Below are 23414 nucleotides of genomic sequence, written 5' to 3' on the forward strand. Positions count from 1 at the left end.
ATACATTGTAGTCAGCATTGTTATTGTTAATAAAATACCTAAATAATATATATTGGGTTGGCCAAAAGTTTGTTCGGGTTCTTCCATAAGATGTTATGGAAGAACTCGAACGAATCTTTTGGCCAACCCGATACTAATATGCTGTCCATACATACACATATGTATATGTATTTGCATCCAGATTTTAAGCAAACATTCCATCTTATTCTCCCCCATTGTTTCTCTCTGAATTTGTTACCCAGTCCTGTTAGGTGATCCCTGAGTGTTCACGTAACTGCTGTGAGAGCCACAGGCATTTGCGCTTGCCATACAGAGAACATGCCCATGCAGAGGGCAGGTTACACTTCTCTTTGCCACAGCGTTTGTCCCAGTGTTCACACCCCAATGCCGGATTGCAGATGTGTTCCCTGTTCATGGCAAAGGCCCCTGGGAAACCAGAGAATTCTAGATAGGTTAACGTGACCTTTATACTGAGTATAAATACTCAGTGTCAATTTTTTTTTTAACATCTTTATTGGAGTATAATTGCTTTACAATGGTGTGTTAGTTTCTGTTGTATAACAAAGTGAATCAGCTATATGTATACATACATCCCCATATCTCCTCCCTCTTGTGTCTCCCACCCTCCCTATCCCACCCCTCTAGGTGGTCACAAAGCACCAAACTTTTTCAATTTACCACCTCTTCAACAAAAATATCCTACTAGGGGGAAGCTATGCGGTTTTTTTTTTGAATGGGTAAATTATTCCTGGCATTATATAAGGCCACAAACACACAGTTTATTGATCTGTTTGAAGCACATGATTAATTTCAAAGGTTCATGTGAAGTGAAGAAAATGGAGTTATCAGGAGTTTGTGGGGGTTTTTTAGAGAAGAAAACAGGGGAAAGGTTAAACAGGCACTTCTCTGAAGTGAGAAAAATAAAAAGAAAGCTATCCCCTGAAGTTAGTTCTTAGACCAGCTCTGTTGATATGACACCGTGGTTAAGAGCCCTGGACTTTGTAGTTGAATGCTGAGCTCTGCCACCACCAGCTCTGAGACCATGAGGCAAATGATCTGACTTCTATGTGCCTTCGTTTCCTCCTAGAGTTGCTATGAGGATGAAATAAAAGAAAATCAAATGCTTAACACTGTCTATCCCATAATAGATGCACAATTCAGGGTAGAATCTTCTTTTAACCATGATCATCATCTTCACCACGATCACCAGCATCTAAAAATGATCAGAAGAAAAGGACTACACGGTGAAATTTGCAGCTGATAATAAAGAGCTAAGGTGATGGGAATAGACCACAGGAAGTGGGAAGAGAGGGACAGGTGAGTTCTGTTTCAGGCAGGTACACTTGGGGGTGAGTGGAGAAAGCATTCTCTACACATACCTCCTAGGAAGGACCCAGAAAATGGGAGGAGCCAGTGAAGAGGGCTTTCTGAGAACAGAGCCCAAGGCTACTGCTAAACCAAGTCCCTTGGGTCAGGTTTTGGCCGCAGAATACTGGGTTCAGTGAATCTCATCTGGTAGGAAAGCTTTTTGAAGTGTCTTCCCATTTCCCACTGCCTCTTATCCTTTCTAAATTCCTGTTCACCTCCTTCTCGGATTTTCCTTGTGGCTGTGGCTCTAGAGTAGATAATTGTTAGAATAGAAACACTGCCAGTGTATCTCTCATATCCTCACATGCCAATTAATTCAGAAGAGTGAGGCAGAGAGAGGCCACTGGAGCCCAGAGAGGAGCTGAGTGAGCCAGGAGCCGAGATGGTGCTAATGGAGTGGAAGGAGAAAGCAAAATAGGTGGATTGAAAGCTGAATGCCCTGTGGGTACTTTCTATTCCATCTTTCACTCATTTGGTTCAGGCCCTAGTTTCTGCCTAGTACAAATTCTTCCAGGTTTCTTTTCCAAATGGAGTTAGATCACCAGATCAATCCCCAGACAGGTTTTTCTTTTCATGGCTTTGTCTCTGTATTAGCAAATTAGCCCATGTCCCATGTTATGAGATAAGCCGGAGAAAAACGTCAGGTTTTGGGGGTGTCGTGAAGCTCTTCATGACAGAGGGGTGACTTTGAAGGGCAGTGAGGACTTGAACAGACTGGGAGGAGGGACAAGGATGTCTCAGGGCTGCTGGACCAGAGAAGGTGATTGGAGAGGGCAGAGCTACTTCTCAGGATCAGGGAGTAAACCAGATGCCTGGTTCACATAACAGAAGAGCATGAGATGGGACCAGAAAGCTAGGTTTGTTCATTAGCTGTAAAGCAAGCTTCAGGTTTGAAAACTAATTTTTTTCTTTAAAAAAAAAAAAAAGAGCCCCTGCTATAATGCCAACCTTGTGCCCCAGAAAGAAGGTGGAGAGAGGGAAGCCAGTGACAGAATATTCCTTGAGGAAACAGAAAATACTCAGGAAAGAAAATATTTAAACTCCAGCCAACATTCGAAATTCATAAATCAGACTATTTCAAGGCTCTTGGCATCAGTTCTTGGGGATTTGGGAAGAGAGTCAGACATGACTGTGTGTAGACCCAGGGAGCGAGACTTGGAAGGCAGGCTGTTGCATTGAGAAGCTCCTTGAAATTCTCATTCTTCAGGCTTCATGACAGACTTGGGTCCTTCAGCTCAATGGTATTGGGAGGTAGGGGTGGAGGAGGGGAAGGCAGGAATATAGAAACACCAGATATAGAATCCTAGGCATACTTCACATTTGCTTTAGATTCAGATTCCCAAGATACCAGACCTCTGAGCCTCACTGTCCCCAACCAAAGCACCTCACCTTTGCTCTGCCCTAACCAGGACCCTCGACACTTGCCTTTCTGCTCCACAGACTCAGACCTTGGGACCCCTCTGGGATCTTCCTGCAGCAAACAGCTTCTTTATAGACTCAGTTTCATGAAAACAAAACAAAAACTAAAATGTAAAGAAAAGACAGACTCTTCCTCTCGTGCTTGTTTTCTTATTTTTATTTTCCTTAAGCTTGTAGACAGGGAAATGGACTAAAAATTTTGTTTGGTCTATTTTCCATATATTATCTGATAAATGACTTATATCCAGCATATATTAAGAACTCTTACAAATCTATAGTCAAAAGATAACCTAGCTTTTGAAAAATGAGCAAAAAACTCAACACTTTCTAAAAGTAGATACCAACGGTCAATAAGCATGTGAAACTGCTCACCACCATGAGTCATCAGGGAAATACAAGCTCAAACCATAATAAGATACCACTTCACACCCACTAGCTTGGCTAAAATTAAATAGACTGATCATACGAAATGATGGTGAGCATCTAGAACTTTCACAGGGAATGCGAAATTCCTCTTGGGAATGTTAAACATACACTTACCCTATGACCCTACAATTGCACTCCTAAGTGACCCTCAAGAGAAATGAAAACCAGTGTCCACAGTAAGACTTGTGCAAGAACTTTCACATCAGCCTTATTCGTAATAGCCAAACACTGAAAACAACCCAGGGGTTCACCAGCTAGAGGATAGATATACAAATCACGGAATCTCTATACCGTGGAATTCAGCAGTAGCAAGGAATGAACTGATACAATACAGATAAATCTTAAATACAGTGTGTTGAACACAGAAGCTAGACATGAAAGAGTCCATACTGTATGATTTCATTTGTATGGAATCTAAGAATCTGTGAGGATAGAAATCAGAAAATGGCACCTGAAGTGGGGCAGGGGCAGGAACTGACTGGAAAGGATGACTCCCTAGGGTGATGGAAAGGTCCTATATTTTGTTTTTCGTGATGGCTACACCAGTAACTAAACTTGTCAAAACTCATAGAACTGAATGCTTAAAATTTATGTATCTTATTATATGTAAATTGTACTTCAATTTTTTTAAATACAGGAAGGAAAAACGTAGCTATAGGCCTAGTCTACAAAGGCCTATTCATTCTATAAATTATCTCTTATAAATTATAAGTTATCTTATTTTTCTCAGTTTAACTCCTTTCTCTAGTTAGAGAATGGAGTGCTTTTCAAAGATGGGATATAGGGACTTCCCTGGCCGTCCAGTGGTTAAGGCCTCACCTTCCAATGCAGGGGGTGTGGGTTCGATCCCTGGTCGGGGAGCTAAGATCCCACATGCCTCGCGGCCAAAAAACCAAAACATAAAACAGAAGCAATAATGTAACAAATTCAATAAAGACTTTAAAAATGGTCCACATCAAAAAAAAAATCTAAAAAAAAAAAATAAGGATATAACAAAAACCTGTTTGCCTACCAACCTGCTGGTTCCCAGATCCCCAAGGGCTCCCCACAATAAGTAGATACTAGGTTTTCGGGCTGAGCTCAGTGGATCCCTTAGTTGAGGTGGCAGCATGAGGTGAGAACCCATGACACTGAAGGTAGTATTTTTACAGTTCCCCATTTCTGCTTCAAAGAGAGAAAGTGTACTTTCAGTGGAGGAAAGTCTTACTGTTAAACAAAGAGTGGAATCCTGTGCCCGGGATGGCAGCCCCTCACAAGGGACTGCTTGCCTTTCCCATCCCAGCCTTTATGGCCCCAGCACAGCATGGAACATCACCATCTCTCAGCTGCATCTTTCCTTCTCTTTGTCCCCTGATGCTCCTGGACAGCAGTGTTTGGTAATTGGGAAGGTTATGACACATGTCAGCTGGGATGAGACCCAGCATGATGAAATCACTAAGCTGGGCTCTGGGCCGTGTGCTTAGGCTGCCTGGGCCATACTGCAACTGTGTGATCTGGGGTGAGGCTTCCATTGCCTCTTCCCAGAAAAGAGGGTGACAGCACCTGTGCCATTGCCGTCACAGGGCTACCACAAGGCTAGCATGCGATAACAGACCTGAAAACCATTTTAGAAAAGGTTTTATTTGATTCACGTATCAGGTGGAAATTATCCAATTCAATACTTCTGAGTTCTTACTATGTGGATGACAGCAACGATTGTAAAGGAAGAATAGGATTCAGTCTCCATTTGCAGGCACATATTTGCGAGTAAACGAGGGCACATCACGGGAGTGAAGGTGTAGAGCAATAACCAATTAGCAAAGTCATACTAGGGCAAGGTTTTCCTTCACTACATGTTCAGTCTTCATTAGACTCATTCATGCCTCAATAGAGTTTAATCTGCTTGGATTTCTAGAGGTAAGTTATACATTTACACCTCGTTTTTTTTACCACTTCCTGGTATCAGCCATTGTAGCAGAGAGAATACTGTACAACAGAACATGGGAACCAGATCAGGGCCCCTGGGTTTGGGGTCTAACTAATTGTGTAACCTCGGGCCATTTACTGGGATTCTCCAGCCCCCTGTTTCTGGTTCTTGAAAAGAGTTAGCCTCAGTACTTAATTTCTGAGGCCCTCTCCAATGCTGAAATCTTTACAACAACGGCTGTGGTATGGTGGACAAAGTCTTTGCAGTCAGGAGAAGAACTGAGTATTGTCCTCAGGTCGTGCCCCTCATGAGCAGGGTGAACTCTGGGCAAAGCATTCCATCTGTGTGAGTGAGCGTCAGCTTCTCTTCTGTGAGATGGACCTGGGATGTCCACCCTGCCTGCCTCTCCAGGTTACTGTGGGAGTAGGATGAGATGGAGTGTGAAAACCTTTCTAAACCATAATCCATCATGTAAGTGTTTGCTGCTGCTATAGACACTGAAACACAGGGAGAACACTTTTAAAGGCATGCGTACGTGGGTGCATGGCACCATTGCTTAAACGTAGTCTAGGGGTCAAAAAAGAGATGCAAAGTAGAGACAGATGTGAAGCTTGGGTTAGTTAATAAGGCTCTTGTGGACCAGTGAGCCTGCACTGATGGTGGTTCCCTCACAGGTGACGGCAGAGCTAGATGCCTGGAATGAGGACTTGCTTCGGCAGATGAATGACTTCAACACGGAGGATCTGACGCTGGCGGAGCAGCGGCTGCAGCGCCACACAGAGCGGAAGCTAGCCATGAACAACATGACCTTCGAGGTCATCCAGCAGGGCCAGGATCTGCACCAGTACATCATGGAGGTCCAGGCCTCAGGTAGGCGACCTGTCCCGTGCTCCTGCTTCTGGTGGGGAGATGATGAAGACAAGGACAGCAGCTTGACTCCAACAAGCCCTTCCGCTCCACTCACTCATTCTCTTCCCACAGGTACAAGGAACAGAGGTTTTTGACCCCACGTTTGACCCCATGAAAAAGAAACGGAAGCATGAGAGCTGAAATTGTTTGTCTGAGGTTGCCCAGTTAGGCTATGATAAAAATAGGAATAGGGCCAGGTTCTCCTGGTGCTGTGGGGAGAAGGGGAAAAACCAATGATGGAAATTAGCACAGATACAAAAACATGGTGGTCTGGAGAAATAAACCAGGTGGGCTGCAAAGGCCGTCAGGCATCCTTGTGAATTGTATTCAGATGTACGTACGGATGCTGCTGTCCCACCCCTGTGCCCTGCACACACTCTCCTGCCCTGTCCTCCACTGCCAGAGCCGGCTCCTCATTCCAGTCCAGGCCTCTCTGTCCTCATTTTTCTTAAAACTGTCTGTGCTTGAGTGTAAGAAGTACTGATAAAGTTTATGGCGAGGTCATATAAATTTTATAACTTTTCAAAAAACACATGGCCAAGTTACCCAGGCTTGACTTCTTTTCCTGCTCAGGATTTATTCACTGTTTTTTTTTTTTTTTTTTTTGTGGTACGCAGGCCTCTCACTGCTGTGGCCTCTCCCATTGCGGAGCACAGGCTCCGCACGCGCAGGCTCAGCGGCCATGGCTCACGGGCCCAGCCGCTCTGCGGCATGCGGGATCCTCCCGGACCAGGACACAAACCCGAGTCCCCTGCATTAGCAGGTGGACTCCCAACCACTGTGCCACCAGGGAAGCCCTATTTACTGTTTATCCAACAAGTCCACGAACACTTAATGTTACACCTGCCACTTTCTAGAACAGCCTTTGATGTTAGAACCGGAGAGAGCCATAGCTGTCCCCTCGTCCAACTAGTCCAGAAAGAGGAAGTCACTGATCTGGACTCACACCAGTGAAGTGCCGGAACCCAGGTCTCCACACTGCCACCCACCCGGGTCCTCCAGGAAGAAGCAGATAGGGCCTCAAGCCATCAACTCTTTAAAACATGGTCTGTCCATGTCCCTGCTGATTGTGAAAGATGTTTAAATCATGAGATTGTCAGGCAGGCTTGACTTTAGGGTACTGTGTTTCTCTTAATGACCTGATAGAGGACATAGCAGCATTCAAAGGAACTTCACTTCTAACCAGAGGAGAGACAATCTAGTAAATTCTATTTACTTTGGTCAGTATAATCTTTCCTTGAATTTTCATCTGTTGTGAACAGGCTGCAACTGCCTATGAGAGCCAGGCCTGTTTACAGGGTGCAGCCCACGCTCCACACAGCTCCAAGAAGCCCCTTCATTCACATCATAGTCTATCTGGGGACTATTTTTAAAATGACGATGCCCAGATGCTGTGATCTAACACCCCTGAATGGGACTTGGGCAGCAGCAAAAGCTCCTCAGGTGATACCACTGTGCAGCCAGGGCTGAGAACCACTGCTTTTCATCTTGATGGTTAAATCACAGCAGCTGATATCTATGACGTGCCCCAGGACAACGACTTCCAAATGTGGTCCCAGCTCAGCAGCATCCGCATTACCCGAGAACTTGTTAGAGATGCAAGTTCAAGGGCCCATCCCGAGAACCTGCCTCGTCAGAATCTCTTGGGGGTGAGGCCCAACAATCTGTTTCAGTAAGCCCTCTAGGTGATTCTGATGCACTAATGTAGGACCACTGATCAGGACCTACTCTAAGTGTGGGCCCTGAACCAGCAGCTGGCAGCATCACTCTAGAGCTGATTAGAAAGGCAGAATCCCAGACTTGCGCATCTGAATCTGCATTTTAACAAAATCTTCAGGTAAATCGTGTGCATGTTAAAGTTTGAGAAGCAGTGTTCTTGGCCACAGCTGTACCTTTTCAAGGCCTTATGAGGGAAGGGGGAAACTGTGGCTGAGAACCTTGTCTGGACTCAGGGTTTCACCCTACAACTTGTCCTCACGATGCTCGCCATAGACCGCTCTCCAACTAAGATGCGGAACCATGAGAGAACGCAGACATAGTACCTAGAAGAGAGGCTGTGCAGAGAAACTCTGCAGGGATGCTCATCCGCCATCCCTTCATCCCTCAGTATGGACGTGTCTGGCAGGTGGAGCGCCTCATCTGCCTGAAAACCTGTGGCACGTAGGAGCAGGATGCTGGCGTGACCTTGGGCAAGTGCACCTCTGTCCAAGAGCCAGGTATCCTTGGTAACGGAAAGACTGCCGGGAGCTGGCAGTCCCTGAAGACTGGCTGTGCTTGGCAGCCACCTTAACCATGAGGGCTGAGTGGGTGAAAACACCCCAAGCAGATGGGCTGCCCACCCCCACATATCCTGTTCTCGGAATGAGCTTTGTCAGAAGAGCCTGATTGGCCTCTTCAGTCTCTGCTGGGACTGGCTGTTCCCCTGCTGGGACTGGCTGTTCCCCTGCTGGGAACAGGGGGAACAGCTGGCTGTTCAGTCTGGCATAGCCCATGAGGCCTCAAGGCTCTCAGGGAAGCTCTCTCTGTCTGCTGCCGTGTGCCTGTCCTGCAGAGGAGGCGTCAACCTCATCTCTGGCTTGGAGGAAGGGAGGGTAGCAACACGCCAGAGCCGGGGTCCAGGGGTGGAGGTTGGAGGTGGACCGAGAGTGGGCCTTACCGAGGACCTAGGTGGCCAAGGAAGGCAGTACTTCAGAGACACAGGACTGAGGCAATAAATGGGTTGGGCACCTACCTTGTCTGTCTAATGAACTATATTTGAACTAGAGGTAAAATAAACTGTTGTCTCAGAAAAAGGACAATTAGCAAAATTAAGAATTTGGTTGCTCTTTAGCCCTCCAGGCTAAAATAATTAGGGCTTATGCTTTGATTTTTATAGGAGTAAATGATTTTTATTGGATTTTTATAGGAGAAGTAGGGAATTTCCTTACACTTATTTTTTGGTATGAAGTTTGAAACATTCAGCCAGGTCCTGCTAAATCTGCCTGATGTGCCAACAACCCTAACCAAAGCAAAAGCCTTGTTTAAATCGTCAGCCTTAGCAATAGTTGGCAAAAGGAACAGTTTCTTTACTTGCTCATTGTTTAGGGTTATCTACTGGGCCTCAAGTTGGCAAGTGGCAGGGTTTGCTGGAAAGAGTCGAGGTGGAGTAAACCCACTGGCTGAATTCAAGGTCCAGCTGCACCACCAACAAGCACTTTGACTTTGGAAGTCCCTGTTCTTTCTCTGTAGACCTTAGTTTCTTCTTTTGTCCAGTGTGGCAGGCAGGCCTTCTTCATTCCTAAAGTCCCCTCCAGTTCTCACTTGCCATGATTCAGCCTCACTGCCCCCATTGGTTATGGCCCAGGTCTTCACCCTAATGTCACCAACCATGTGACTGTTACCCATGACCTTAGGACTAAGACAGGAGCTGGTATCCTGTGCATACGTTGCTTTTGTGGTTTAAAGCGTCAAGTTCTCTCTTTATGCAAGGTTTTTAAGTGAAAACTCTATGGAGTCTGTGGCGTTGGTGCTTCAAATTTACTGTGCCTGGAAAGTACCCAGACCCAGCATTTAAATGAAGTCTTAAATTAGGTCGTGGGGGGCTTCCCTGGTGGCACAGTGGTTAAGAATCCGCCTGCCAATGCAGGAGGCACAGGTTCGAGCCCTGGTCCGGGAAGATCCCACGTGCCGCAGAGCAACTAAGCCTGTGAGCCACAACTACTGAGCCTTCCAGCCACAGCTGAAGCCGGCGCTTAGAGCCCGTGCTCCACAACAAGAGAAGCCACCACAATGAGAAGCACGTGCACCGCAACAGAGTAGCCCCTGCTCACCGCAACTAGAGAAAGCCCGTGCACAGCAACGAAGACCCAACGCAGCGATAAATTAATTAACTTAAAAAAAATGAGGTTGTGAGGATCACTCTTCTCCTTGCACGTAGAGGTTAGGGGTACAGCCAGGAGCGAGAGAGATTCCCTTTGTTGGGATCCCGGCCGCACCTCTCGCTACCTGGGTGTCCTTGAGCATGTAACCCGATCTCTCTAAGCTTCACCTTCCTCAGAAGAACGGCAGTTATAGGAATCCTAACCATATGGAGTCATCGTGAGGATGCAGTGGGAGAAACACAAGCGTGGCAGAAGTTCAGTAAAGCCTGATGACTATTGTATACTCTACTGGTATTCTAGCGCATACCGAATTCTGTTGGGATGATTTGTGTTCCCGTAGCTTCGCTAGCAGCATGAGGGTAGGGCTCCTCCTTTCTTCTCTTTACGTTCCCGGTATCCAGCGGAGTGGTTATGTCTCGCCATAGCAGATTCTCAATATTAATGTTTACTGAATTAATCAAGAGTGAACATCAGTCTGGAGGAAACAGATATACGTAAAAATAATGGGCCACAAATAATTGTACTTGTGTCATAAAAGGAAAGAAAAGGCCTGTGTTCTTCCAAAATGCAAGCTACTCTGGGGTGAAGGAGTGTGGATCTGGAGGAAGGGAAGAAAAGTGGATATAAAACAATCGTTCTTAGCCTGATTACACCATCTTCACCTATTTTATTTCCTGTGTTCATCTCACATTAAAAAATATATATATCAAGCAAGATAGATGAGAATGAAGGGCTGGAGTCTCAGGGCAGGCAGGGAGCCTGTTCTGGATGATTCTCTAAGCAGGTGGCTGGTCCCTTTGATGGAGCACCAGGCTAAGAAGCCCATTTGCGTGTGATGTGGCATGTGTAAGCCATGAGCTTCCCACAGAGAGATACTTTGCCCAGGCCCAGCATACTAAACACCAGAGATGCATGCAGGGTGAAAACGAGCTGGAAGAAAATCTGCGTCGTGGCTGGAAACAGGGATCCGCTTCTGCAGGTGGATCTTAAATTACATTTTAAAAAGTAAACATGGAGGCCAAGGGTCATCCCATGTTGCCTAGCGCTGCAAAGGTAGAAATTTTGTATTTCTTCTTGTTTTTTTATTTCAGTCAAGGAGATGCTCTACCTCATCCCCTTGGTGATTGCAGACAGCAACTGGAGGCAGTTGACTGCTAAAAGAACAAGTCGTTCTCTTCTCTGTCTCCCACAGATATTTCAGGAGCTGGGCCTTGGAATTATGAAACTGACAGAAAAAATAAACCTGAAAAGATACTGAAATTATTACCGTGTAACACCAGAACAAAATTTCCCACTCTCCCATATTGTTCTTATATAAAGCACTATTTTTGCTTCTAGAAAAGAATTTCCTTTAGCGTGTGCGGACTTTCCTTATATGCCCCCACTGTGTCAGGCAGGTGTGTTGGTGGCGGCAGTGATGAACTTCTGAGTTGCTTTTTTAGGGGACCTGAGTAGTTGGCTAAGAAAATCACCACTGGCCAACTATTCTCTTCAGAATGGACTTAGCATCCAATGGTAAATGGCATCTGACCAGCTAAAAGAGAGGGTGCCTTTGGCAGAAGTTCCTGAGACAGGGTCTCTGGGGCTTTGTTTTGTATTTCCCAATGTGATCCAGAGGCTCGGTTGTGAATATTCTGGGTGTAGGCGAACTGCCCGGCAGGGACTGCTGTATGCGGCCTTGTCTGGGATGGAATCCAGAGGACCACCTCTTTGACTCCAGTTGATAAGGAGCTGATCATCTGTTGAAGAGTTGTCTCCTGACAAAGGATCAGTTAATCCAAAAGAGAAACCATGGTTCGAGCATCCCAAACAAAGACCCGTTCTGGTGATCTATCCAGTTTCACTGAGGGATATGCAGAGGTTAGGAGGGTGCTGGTGATGGTTGTTTCCAGATTCCAGCTTTCATGTGCATATAGAAGGAAATGTAGTCTTTACGGTACTACCTGGTTTTTGATGGTTTACATTTTGTTTAAATCAGGAATTGAGTTAATCTGTGAAAAAGACATTGATCTGGCAGCCCAGGTGCAAGAGCTATTGGAGTTTCTCCAGGAGAAGCAGCACGAGTTGGAGCTCAACGCAGAGCAGACCCATGAGCGGCTCGAGCAGTGTCTCCAACTGCGGCACCTCCAGGCGGAGGTCAGACAGGTGAGCCTGACCCTCCTCCTGCAGCCTGGGCTTCCCAGTGGCTGAGTCTGGCCTGGGCCTGCTCCTGGAACGGGGTAAGGCATACAGAGCCACCGGTATAGCCAGAATTAGGAAATAGGTAAGTTAAGGAGTGGTTGTATTCGTTTCTGAAAGCTAGGCTGCTATCTACTGACTCTAACAAATAGATCTAATGGTACAATGGCTCAAACTACAAGTGCATTATTTCTCTGACATATAACAATCTAAGGAGAGCACCTCAGTGCTGTTCCAAGTTGCCCTCAGTCACTGAATCGATTCTCTTCCTTTCTATCCTCAGCCCTGCCCAGAGTTCAGAGGAAATGCAAAGCCTGTATCAATAAACATATTCAGGCTTTAGAGCCAGCTTGATTAATTTGTGTGCCTAGTACAGGACCTGACATATACTTGAGAATCAATAAGGGGTAGCCATCCTTCAGTTCCCATCATTCTTTTCAATGTGTGTGCGGTCCTTATAAGGAAACGTTCTAGTCACATTAAAGCCAATTTTAAAAAGAAAAGAGTACTTACCTGTATGAGACATGATACTAGCTGTCTTTCTAAAGGACATCCCTGTGCCATTCCTAGGGATCTCTAGGAACATACACACAATGACCAATGACACATTTAAAAAATACTACATATTTATATTATGAACAGACTAAGTGGGAATTTTTAGCATAATTATTGGGGATTTCCTATTTAGACAAAGTGGGATTGAAGAAATACAAATATAATTATAGTTCCATTTATTGAGTGTTGTGTGCCTTTTATACCTATCTCTTGATCAATCCTCACAACCATTCTGTGAAGCAGATATTACTCCCCTTTCAGAGGAAGTCACCAAAGCTTAGAAAGGTCACCAGCCAGGTCACACTGAGGAAAGACCTCACCTTCACCCTCCACGGGTGCAGGAGGGCTTCCCTGCAGGGCAGAGCTCATAGCACTTCAGTGTTTTCTCCTTGTGCTCCAGACTCTTCCAAGCAGCCCTGTCCCCCTGCTTCCTCTAGGGAGAGCCCCACCCAAAACATCCTAAGCAGAGACACATCTTCCTCTTTTAACTGTTTTTTCTTATGTTCAGTGACTGCTAGAGCTTTTAAGTTTGTCTATTAATTTAGCACAGGGAACAAAAACATCATATTTTATTTAATTATTGCTCGGTCCCTTTTATTCAGGGTATTCCTTGCTAATGCCTATGTTTTAATTATATATTATTTATTATAATGTGAAAAATGATCTCCTCTGCTCCCCTTCTTTTCCAAAGAGTACTCAGAGTCCACACATTCTGTGCTAAAGATCAATCTTGAGCACAGGTAACATCACTGAGCCCCAGGCAAAGCCAGATACAGCACTGCCATCCAGGTTGTTTTCTGTTTAATTACACTGGGGTCACACCTGAATGTCTGGTGAGACTTGTTACTCGTGGGGACGTGGTAGAAATCCTAGCAGGCCCAGAGCAGTGATGAGTATTCAAATTCTGAATCTCTTGGCAGTAATGATAGTACTTTCTTTTCACATGAGAAGTACTTTCTCGTTCGTGATCTCGGTTTAGGAGAGCAGGCCCGTGAGAGAAAGTGGTGGACGTTTAGTTTACAAATGAGGAAACTGAGGTACCGTAGGGTGAGTGCTCCCAGGGCCTATTGACTACTTAGCTGAAGCTTGAGCCCAAGCCTCTGAAATTCAAGGTCCTACAATTTGCCTCTGCTGGACCCCACTCCCACCCTGGAGTTCCAGGAGAAATAGACAGAAGCTCTCCAGCAGAATGCGGTCCGGGCTTTCCCTGGCCTCCACAGCGCCATGTCTGAGAAGATGGGCAGGCATGGCCTACACCTGGCCGACCAAGCAGTGGGCTCAGCAGGCCATGGGAGTTCTCCTCTACTGTTTGTTCACGTCTTCTCAATAAACCAGATAACAGGAGACATATTCCTAATTGACTTGGAAATGAAATATATAATTTTGCTTTTGTTCCTGGTTTTTTATTTTATTTATTTTTGCTACAGCATTCATAGTAGAGCCAACTTCCTAATTATGTTCTTCTTGGCTGAGATGAAAATGGAAATGAAATGAGTTTTCATCCTCCAAGTATCCATTCTGTACAGGATAGGTAGTTTGTTGAGTGGGAAAGTAGATTATCTATGTATGGATCATCAGGCCTGACTAATATCTGTGTACGTTCCCGTTCAGTGTTTCATGAATTGGAGGACAAAAAAGAATTCTTCTGCAGGAGTGAGAACATTCCTTCTCCTTCTCTCCACCACGGCAAGGATGACACACAGGGGGACTGTAGTTCAAAACGGCACTGGATTGCTGGGGGTCAGCCTTTAGGAAAAGCACGAAGGACTGCGGCCCTTGGAGGTGCCGAGGGACCACTGCTCCATTAAGCCACCGCGCCTCATTAGACAAGCTTGTTCTCCTTGTTAGTGTGCCTCTTCCTTTAGGGGTCGTCTGGTCCAGTTTCCGACAAAGCATTCGCGTTTGATGGAAGTTGGTGGAGCAGGAAATATTGACTTGGAAGCTGTTGACGCTTGGAAAGAGGGACTTAATTTAGACGTCAGTACTGATCACTTGGGCTAAATTTAGACACTAGCTTGAGAGTTTCTTTTTTGAATATACTGAAAGAAAGAGAGAGAGAGAGAGAGAGAGAAAAGGAAAAGAAAGGAAGGAAGAAAAAAAGAAAGGGAAAGAGAAAGAGAGAGAGAAAGGGAGGAGGGAGGGCGGGAAGGAAGGAAGGAAGGAAAAGAAAAGAAAGAAAGAGAAAGAAAGAGACCCCTTAACTGAAGTGCCATCAACGGGGAGAGAAAGGGAGAGGCCACCATGTGTTACGATACAGCTCTGTCGTTAGAGCTCAGAGAGTAAAGGTTTAGATTTGGCCTTCACAACCTTATGTGCAGTCACACCACAACTATATTAAACTGAAGCTCTGAGGAGAGGTAATGTCACGGACATTGACTGAAAATTATTTTCAAGTATTTAGAACAAATGAAACTGATTCATGCAACTGACTTGCTTTCTGAGGGATTACATAGGACTTTGTATCTAAGATAAATGGCCCCAACGTCCGTCTCCAGAGAAATGCTGGATCTTGAAGGGAAACCATTCCCCTGATTCCTATGGTCCAGAGCCATAGACCACCCAGATGCCCCCTTTCTTCTAGAAAAATAGTTCAGATTATTCCCCAGACCCCACAGAATGCTCTGATTGCTTTCCAGGAAAATTGCTACTCTGGTAAGGATAGCCTCACATTTATTAGATAATTCAGGAAGATTTGAAAAACCTATTTAATGGTCATAAAACTAAGTGAATTTCCATGTTTCCTGCAGAGCAATGCATTTAGCAGAAAATAGGCCAAAATGGATTTATAAGATGTTGGAGCTCTAAGCTTTGGGGAAAGAAATTGTACTTATCATTTGTCTACTAAAGACATTGACTTAAATTACCCCTGTGGACCAAATACTGGCCAAAATTTGCATATGATCAAGATGGAAATTTAAATCAGAGGAGAAAATATCCTCACCTCATATTCCTGTATAGAATACTGTTTCATTCTGTTCACTGTACATAAAAGCTAGAAAGGAGTTGGAGTAGATCCAAAAGAGAGGCAGCCGTAGGTACAAGGACTAGCCATTTGTTTCAAAATGGAGATAATTAGGAAGACACACAGTCATAGTCTATAAAACCCTGAGGGATGAACACATATAATCTCATAAATTGTGAATTTTTAGAACTGAGAAACACTAGAAATATGACAGGCTCCCAGTTACCACCTGAGGGGCTGACGATTTTCCTGTGGCTGGAGTTTCAGAAATCACTGTGCCTTGTGATAAGTCATCTGCAGTAGCAGGAGTTAGACTCCGTGTCCTTCAGTGCAGCCTCATAGCTTTCCTGTCAGTGTGGCCTAGAGAACACAGCCATAGCCAAGCAGCTTCCCCAGCCCACGTGGCTACAGTGTCCAGCTTGCCCAGCTTAGGTGGCGTCATCATTTTGGACATTCACGTCCAGTTAACCACATCCATGCTTCTAACTCGGGGTTATCTGAACTTCCTTGACCTGAGGAACCAATAGATCTCCATCTTCAGTTCCCCCCTCACCCCTGACTGAGCTGAACTGGTTGCCTAGCCCTCAAGTCCCCAAGCAGCAATACTCTTCCCATCCCTCATTTCTGCAGAGCTAAGTTCCTCTGGTATCCTATGGTTATAGGGGCAGTCTCTGAATTTTGAAAGAAGTATGGAATATTATGGCTCAAAATGACCTTCAAAGACCATCTAACTTATCAGTAAACTGTTGTCTAAGACGAATGATCAATATAAAATGTTCATGTTAAGGATTACATTATATGGTTTGCAAAATACTTTCACAAGAATTATTTCATTTCATCCATACCCTGCGATTTACCATTTTACAGTTAAGAAAACTGAGCCTCAGAGAGATTAAGTGATGTTTCCAAAGTCATGCAGCTCAAGATTAGTAGGCCAACATTTTCGCAAGTTTGTTACAAAATTTCTTCTACTACCTTTCTCTCATTTGGATGATCACACAAGAATAAATAGCCAATTTTATGAACTAGAAAGATAAAGGATGACAGTAATAGAAAATTATACCAACAAGAGTTAGCATTGATCAGAGCACAAAGACTGATGATAATAAAACAGCTAAGTATTTACATCACATCAGAATATGTCAATAAGCTCTACAAATACTAGAATAAAAGTTAATATTCCTAACCTTTTTCTCTTCTCATTGTGAGACGTGTAAATGAAGAATCATAGGATTAGCTAGTTTTGCCTCAAAACTAAAAATCGCTAGCACCACCATCATCAGGCTTTGCATTTTACGGTACGCTACATCCAGCCTGATATAGGAAGGGAAGGTACCATTATCCTATCTTTACAGATGAAAAAGCTGAGGCTCAGAGGAGTTAAGTGGATTTACCAGGCAGTAACAAAGCCAGGTATTCTGACTTCAGATTTTATGCTCTTTCTACACATTCCCAGTTTTGCTTCTAGGACTGAGTCTGGGACTTCAGCATGGGAGGTTTGATTTTAGGAAGATAAAAATACTTGGTAGTTTAATCATTGGCATCAGTCCCACCCCTGAACCCAAGCCATTGATTGAACTACAGTGCATTTTTATCTTCCTAAAATCAAACCTCCCATGTTGAAGTCCTGGAATGCCTGTGTAAACAACATTTGGGAAATAAAAATGAACAAGGATATCAAGGATATGGCATCATTTAATGAAAGATGTAGAGACTAAAACCTATAGTATTTCTAAATGGAAAACCCGGTAGATGGTGACCTCACAACCATAGCTATAACTGATGTTTTCAGTTGACTGAAACTAGAGAGGAAAATATTCCAGCAAGACTCAGGAGGCCCAGAGGGAATCAAATTGTCCCTCAAGCATTGATTTGTGATGCACGTTGAGAAAATGTTTCTCTGACACCCTCAAGTGAATCTTGAACCAAGCAAGATGTGATGAATCACTGCAGAAGGACTTGATGTCGTTCAAAAATATAAATTGTGAGCTCCATTTTCCAAAGAGGTGAAGCATTTGGGCATGCAATCCATGGATGCATGTACCCGAACTTGCAGCCAGCTTTTAGAAATCATTAACACCTCTGTAGTCAGCCAGCTACAGCACACCAGTGGCATCAGAGATTTCACACATACGCTCTGAGCAGTTATTTCCTGGAACTAATTGCTTTACAGATTGGCATCTCATCCACAATCTGCCAGACTGCCCATGAATTAACATCTCAATTCCAAGTAGCCCAGCTTCAGTGGGATTTATGTCCTGATGTTATCCATGCACAATATGGTATCAGTCATTTTCTGCCTAAGGAGGACATTTGAGGAATGCCTGTGAGGGTTATGGAATAGGAGACCAGACTTAATATTTTTCTAATTGTTTAACATGAAGAAGTTGAGAGAAGAAGAAAAAAAATCTGAAACAGATTGTGGTGTCTTCTGCTTTGCCTTGAGGGAACAGATGGATGGTATTTACTGATCTTAACGTTTCAGAAGAATTTTTATTTCCTCTCCAAGCAAACTCTCAGACTCCTTAATAAAGCAAATATTTGGCAATTTTCTGATGACCAAACACAAGGTAGATTTTCAAGGCCTGTTACTTCCAGTTTGATTATTTGCACTTGACTCTATTAGCTGGATTATTGCCACATCTCTATTTTAGCTGGGACTGTCTAGACAGTGTCAGCTATTTCTCCTTCTATTTTAATATTCCCTAGCTGAGTTTTCTTTCCCCCAGGACTAATTAAGGTCACCTAGAAATTTTACTCAGCCTAGCCATTGCCTCTAAATAATTTAAATCAATTATAACATATTCTCCCTTTTTCTAATGATCCAGTGTATGGATGATTCATGCTATTTTGCTTGTTTTATTTCTCCTCCCTTTGGATTGTTTAACCAATCAAAGCTCAAACCTGTCTACTCTTGGCTATTTTGCAAGGTATAGGAGGTTGGACACACTGCTCAGGTGTGACTTGGGTATTTTCCACGGTGACTTGGGTATTTTCACTCTTTCAAACACGTGACTGCATACCTGTCGTATGAAAGGTACTGTGCTAGGCATTGGGTGAGATTAAAATATGACTCATATATTACTCTGGTCTTGCGGAAGTTTACATTGTAAGGGGAGGAGATGAAACATAGGTCGAAATAACTGAATAAGGCAGGCTTTGGTGAGTGCCACAAAGGTGGTACATGCAAAATGATCTGGGTTTCACTAGATGACGAAGAGATTGTTCCTAATGGGAGTGGTTAGGTATAGAAGATTTCAAGCAGTTGTTGATATTTGAATTGGGCCTTAAAAAAATGAAAGGGATACCAACAGATGGAATTTATTTATTTATACCGTACTATGTTCCAGATGGAACCTCGGAAACATACATACAATGCAATCAGATGAAGTAATGTTTAAATTAAGGGGCTGAGGAGCCTGGGATTGAGGAGTGATAAGGGTAGGAAAGAAAAGATGAAGCTGGGAATGAGGTTGGTACTTAAAATAAGTACCTTATGGTGCAAGGTATGAGGCAAATTTAAGGAGATTTTAATTATCCAGACTCTTCCTGTCCTGTCTTCAACTGTGGGTAGGAGATAGCAAGCTCTCTGACTGAAGGGCCTGTCACAGAAAGGCCATTCACCTGTGCTCTTGTCCCAACTCCCTAGGTCCTGGGATGGATCCGCAATGGGGAGTCAATGCTCAACGCCAGCCTGGTCAACGCCAGCTCTTTGTCGGAAGCAGAGCAGCTGCAGCGGGAACACGAGCAGTTCCAACTGGCCATCGAGGTAACACCCAAATCTGGCTGCACTGTCCTCCCTTCCCCTCTCTACTCTGCACCTTAGGCAGGATGATTCCTCAAGATGTGGGTCTTCCTTTATGTGGTGAAGCCATTACTCTTTCTAGTGAAATGGGCCAGGTAGCCTCCCTATGACCCAGGAATTGATGGAGAAACAAATGCAGGGCTTCATCACCCCAGGGAAGCCTGGTATTGGAAGACAAGTATTCACACTCCAAATGTGGATCTTTCTTACTTATTGGTACCTTTCACTTTCAAGGCCCCTGGTCCACTGAGTTTTTTCTACATTATGGACTATGCACCATGTGAGAAATGCAAAGCTAAAAGGTTAGAAGTCACCTCTAGTTGAAGCTCCCTCAGGATTGAGGATAAAGAACTGCAGAAGTCATTAGTAAACTAGGATTCCACTTTTAAACGTTTGGTTTACATGTGACATTTAGATTCCATTGTCAGATCAGCCTTTTAACAAGAGTAGTGAGCACGGGAGCAGACTGTACTAGATAGTCTGATTCACTGAAAATAGTTGTTCAGTAATGCTGGTGGAAGTCATATTTAAAGAATAAACTGAAACCAGAAACTCACCAAGGCTTGTTTTAAAGGCTATTTTAAAATAAGACTCCACTTACGATAGTCTAATATAAATGTTGTCTTGCTTTAAATAATATCTTTAATTATCCTTTCTACTAGAACATTTCCTTCCCAAAGAGACTCGAACTGATTGTTCTAGAGTGGTGTAGGGAAAAGAGTAGGAAATGGGACATGGGAACTATGTTAAAAATAAAATAAGTTCAGTACCAATGGGAAAAGAGATAAGGAGTGAAAACCTCAAAGACATCCATTACTTGTGGTTCAGTATAAAACTTAACCCACTTCTGAGTGTGTAAGAAATGCAAAGGTGATTGTCTTCTACTAAAAAAACACAACAATGATAAAATTTTAACTGTCCATGCCAATAAGTATATCTTTAATACAGTGATCCAACTGATTGCTAGCTATTTTTAAGCTAGTATTGATTGATTTCAACCATTTAATTTTCCAAAAGCTATCTTGTATGTGAAAACATAGCATTGATATGAATGATATATTTCTCTAAGATGTCTGATAACTTCTTAGGAACCCTTGCTCATACCAGACTCCTGTCTGAGATTTGAGAGTTAAAAATAAACTGTGTATTACACACACAGTATGGACAAATTATTTTCTAAGGAAGAACTAACCAGAGGAAAGAAGTTTTATCATCAGCTCTGTTGCATTTTACTGGCATGCCCAAATATTAGAGTGTTGGAATCTATTCATTGTAAAGGAAAAAATCAAGATTGGGATTATAATCAAGGATTAGGCACACAGTGGTCAAAACCCCATCGAGAGGCAGCAGTGAAGAGAACGAAGGTTGGGCAGTCACGTTCAAGGCTTGGCATGAAGCTGTGAGGGATGCTAGGCAGAGAGAGAACAGCCTTTGGCGATACCTCCTCGTTGCCTATCTTGAATGTGGAGGTTTACCTGCCCCATCAGGTAATTAAATTTTCAGTCCCTTAATCAAACGTTGGGCAAGTAAAACCAAGCATTATAAAACAAACAAACAAAAAAAAACAAAACAAAACACCAAAAACCAAGCGTTATGACACCCTTGAGTATCTCAATGAGCTAGTAGAAAATAGTGGGTAAATGCATTAGCAATGCTATTGAAATAACCAAATTCCACCTGACTTGCATATGCAGTGTGTATGAATTTGTATTAGATGCTGTTGCATCCTTAACAGAATAGAGGCCCACTAAGCATCTATATCTCTTTAATTTCATGGATGCAACTTGATCAAATATTCTTAGAATAGATGTTGAGATATAGACTCCAGTCGAGTTTATGTCTGTGGACTCAAGGGGACATGGCAGAATAGATAGGATTTCTCATAGACCTTGGGAATGGAAGGTAGGCAGGGTCTGCAGCTTGGCTAGGATATTGAAGAGAACAGAGCCAGAATTTCAACATACGTTCCTTCTCCAGATGGCTTGTGCTTCTCTCTAAATGTGTCAGTTTAGGCCAGGTTCTGCATTGGGGGAATGTACACCAGGGGATTTAAGCAAGTTGATAGGAGATCTAACTAGTCTGGTTTGATTTAACCCATTTTGATACTGTTACTGGAGGCCTTTACAGTGATCACTGACAGGGAACATAATTTGACTTCTTGAGCCCTAAGAAAGAACCCTGGGCTCCAGAAGGGAAAATAAAAATGGCTATAGGTAAGATGATCATATAAGTTATTGTTAGAACTGAGACACTTTTAAGAGTGAAGGAGGGAATTGTTAATAACTAAGCCAGGAAAATCAGCATGTACTAGAACTCTCATGGGCAAACCAAGATGTTTGCTCACCCTAGCTTTGGTGGCCTCATCAGTCTGAAGGTTTTGGTCTCCTTAAAGAAGGTCAGAATGTTTACCTGAGGTAGCCTTGGTTACAGAAAAAGTTCCCCAGAGCCATTCAGAGTGCAGAGCAGTACACAGCTCTCCAGAAGCATAGCTTTATCAACAAACCCAGATTATTGTTTGTTAGTATCCAAATGTTGTGGCTGATGTGTCTTCAAGAACTGTGAACGTCATAGAGACACACTTGATTTTAAAATCCATTTTTATTTGAAATCCTCTTATGTATTTTAAGCATAAGCATTGTGACAGAAACAGTAGTTAAAACTGGATAATAAATTCAGTTGATTTGGTTCGGTTTTCTTCCATGTCCTCCTACTAAATATGAACATCCTTGATAATCCATGTCTCAAAGATACAGCACTCAATAGGATTAGATAATAGTAGAAATAAATGCAAAATAATGACTCAAGCTTGAGCAAAGCAGAGATTATGTCATATGCATAAGAGTTTATCATTTAGGTAATCAAAGGGAAGAAGGGGCTCCCAGGACTATTAGATAATAATGAGTTTCAGAATAAGGAAGAGGATTTGTTACACAGCATAAATTATAGGAAAATGAAAGTTACTCCTCTATCTCCTCCATTCTCAGAGAAAATATATAATAACCAATTTATGATGACAATTATATGCTGGTTTCATATACTGAGGAGAGGCCAAATAATTATCAGAATCACTAACGTTCACTTGGTGAACCCTTTCTCTGAATGAGAAACTGTAGATACCGTTCTAATTGCTAGAGATGAAATGATATGGTGTGATATGGTGGAAAGGACATAGATTTGGGAATAGGTCAAACCTGAATCTGGTTTCATCACTTCCTTGGATGTACATTTTTGGGCAAGTCCCTTAACCAGCCTGAGTCTCAGTTTCTTAATCTGTGAAATGGGAATAATAATATCCACCTTGGAGTAGTATTATGAGAACTAGGAAAAAAATGCATAAGTACAGTTCCTAGCACAGAATACATACCTGGTTAAATGACAGCTATTAAAGGGATTTTTTAAAAACAGTCCTTGCCTTGAGAGTTTCACTGTCTTAAGTAAGGAAAATCAGCCAGGCGTTAGATGAGTGATATAGGTATTCAGAAGAGGGTAGTTTTTAGTAAGTCTCAGGCTGTCCAAAAAGGCCTCTTCGAAGGAGGTTGGATCTGAACTGAGTCTCCAAGGGAGACGGGATCACAGATGAGGAGATTCTAAGATGTGTTCCTTAAAGGCAGGGAGAATGAAGATGGCAATGGCAAGTTTGTTTTCAGATGGTCTTTAGAAGGAAGTAGTACTACGTGATAATGAAGTACTTGGGACCACAGTGTGAGGGGCTTTTCATAACATCCTCTAAAGTTTGGACTTGATTTCATAGCAGTGGGTGAACCATTGCAGGCGTGTGAATTGAGAGATGGAAGTGATGTTTAGAGCATAAAATTAGGGTTTTAGCACTGGAAAGGATGTTAGGATTCTCTTAATTGAAGCACTTCCTGTTAGAGAGAATCTGTCAGAAATGTAAGGGACGGGTTCGATGGGTTAGAAATGGAAGGCGGGAGAAGACTAGTCAGGTGACCACCACAGAGGCCTAGGTGTAAAGTGGTGAGAGCTGGACTGGGTTTCAGGCCGAGGAGCAGCAGGCAAGGATGATGA

At 43.4% G+C, this 23414-nt stretch overlaps 1 protein-coding gene across 7 annotated transcripts in view; it reads left to right on the forward strand.

Moving 5' to 3' along the window:
• Window positions 1-23414, forward strand: part of KALRN (kalirin RhoGEF kinase) — a 637474-nt gene that overhangs the window by 356046 nt on the left and 258014 nt on the right. For all 7 annotated transcript variants that reach the window (XM_027106834.1, XM_027106844.1, XM_027106853.1 and 4 more), the window contains exons 14-16: window positions 5794-5989; window positions 11867-12033; window positions 19233-19352. In XM_027106834.1, the coding sequence (XP_026962635.1) occupies window positions 5794-5989; window positions 11867-12033; window positions 19233-19352 (483 nt within the window). The remainder of the gene's footprint in view (window positions 1-5793; window positions 5990-11866; window positions 12034-19232; window positions 19353-23414) is intronic.

Source organism: Aethalodelphis obliquidens, unplaced genomic scaffold (genome assembly GCF_003676395.1).
Source record: "Aethalodelphis obliquidens isolate GAN/ISIS:26980383/991018 unplaced genomic scaffold, ASM367639v1 scaffold1, whole genome shotgun sequence".
Taxonomy (NCBI): domain Eukaryota; kingdom Metazoa; phylum Chordata; class Mammalia; order Artiodactyla; family Delphinidae; genus Aethalodelphis; species Aethalodelphis obliquidens.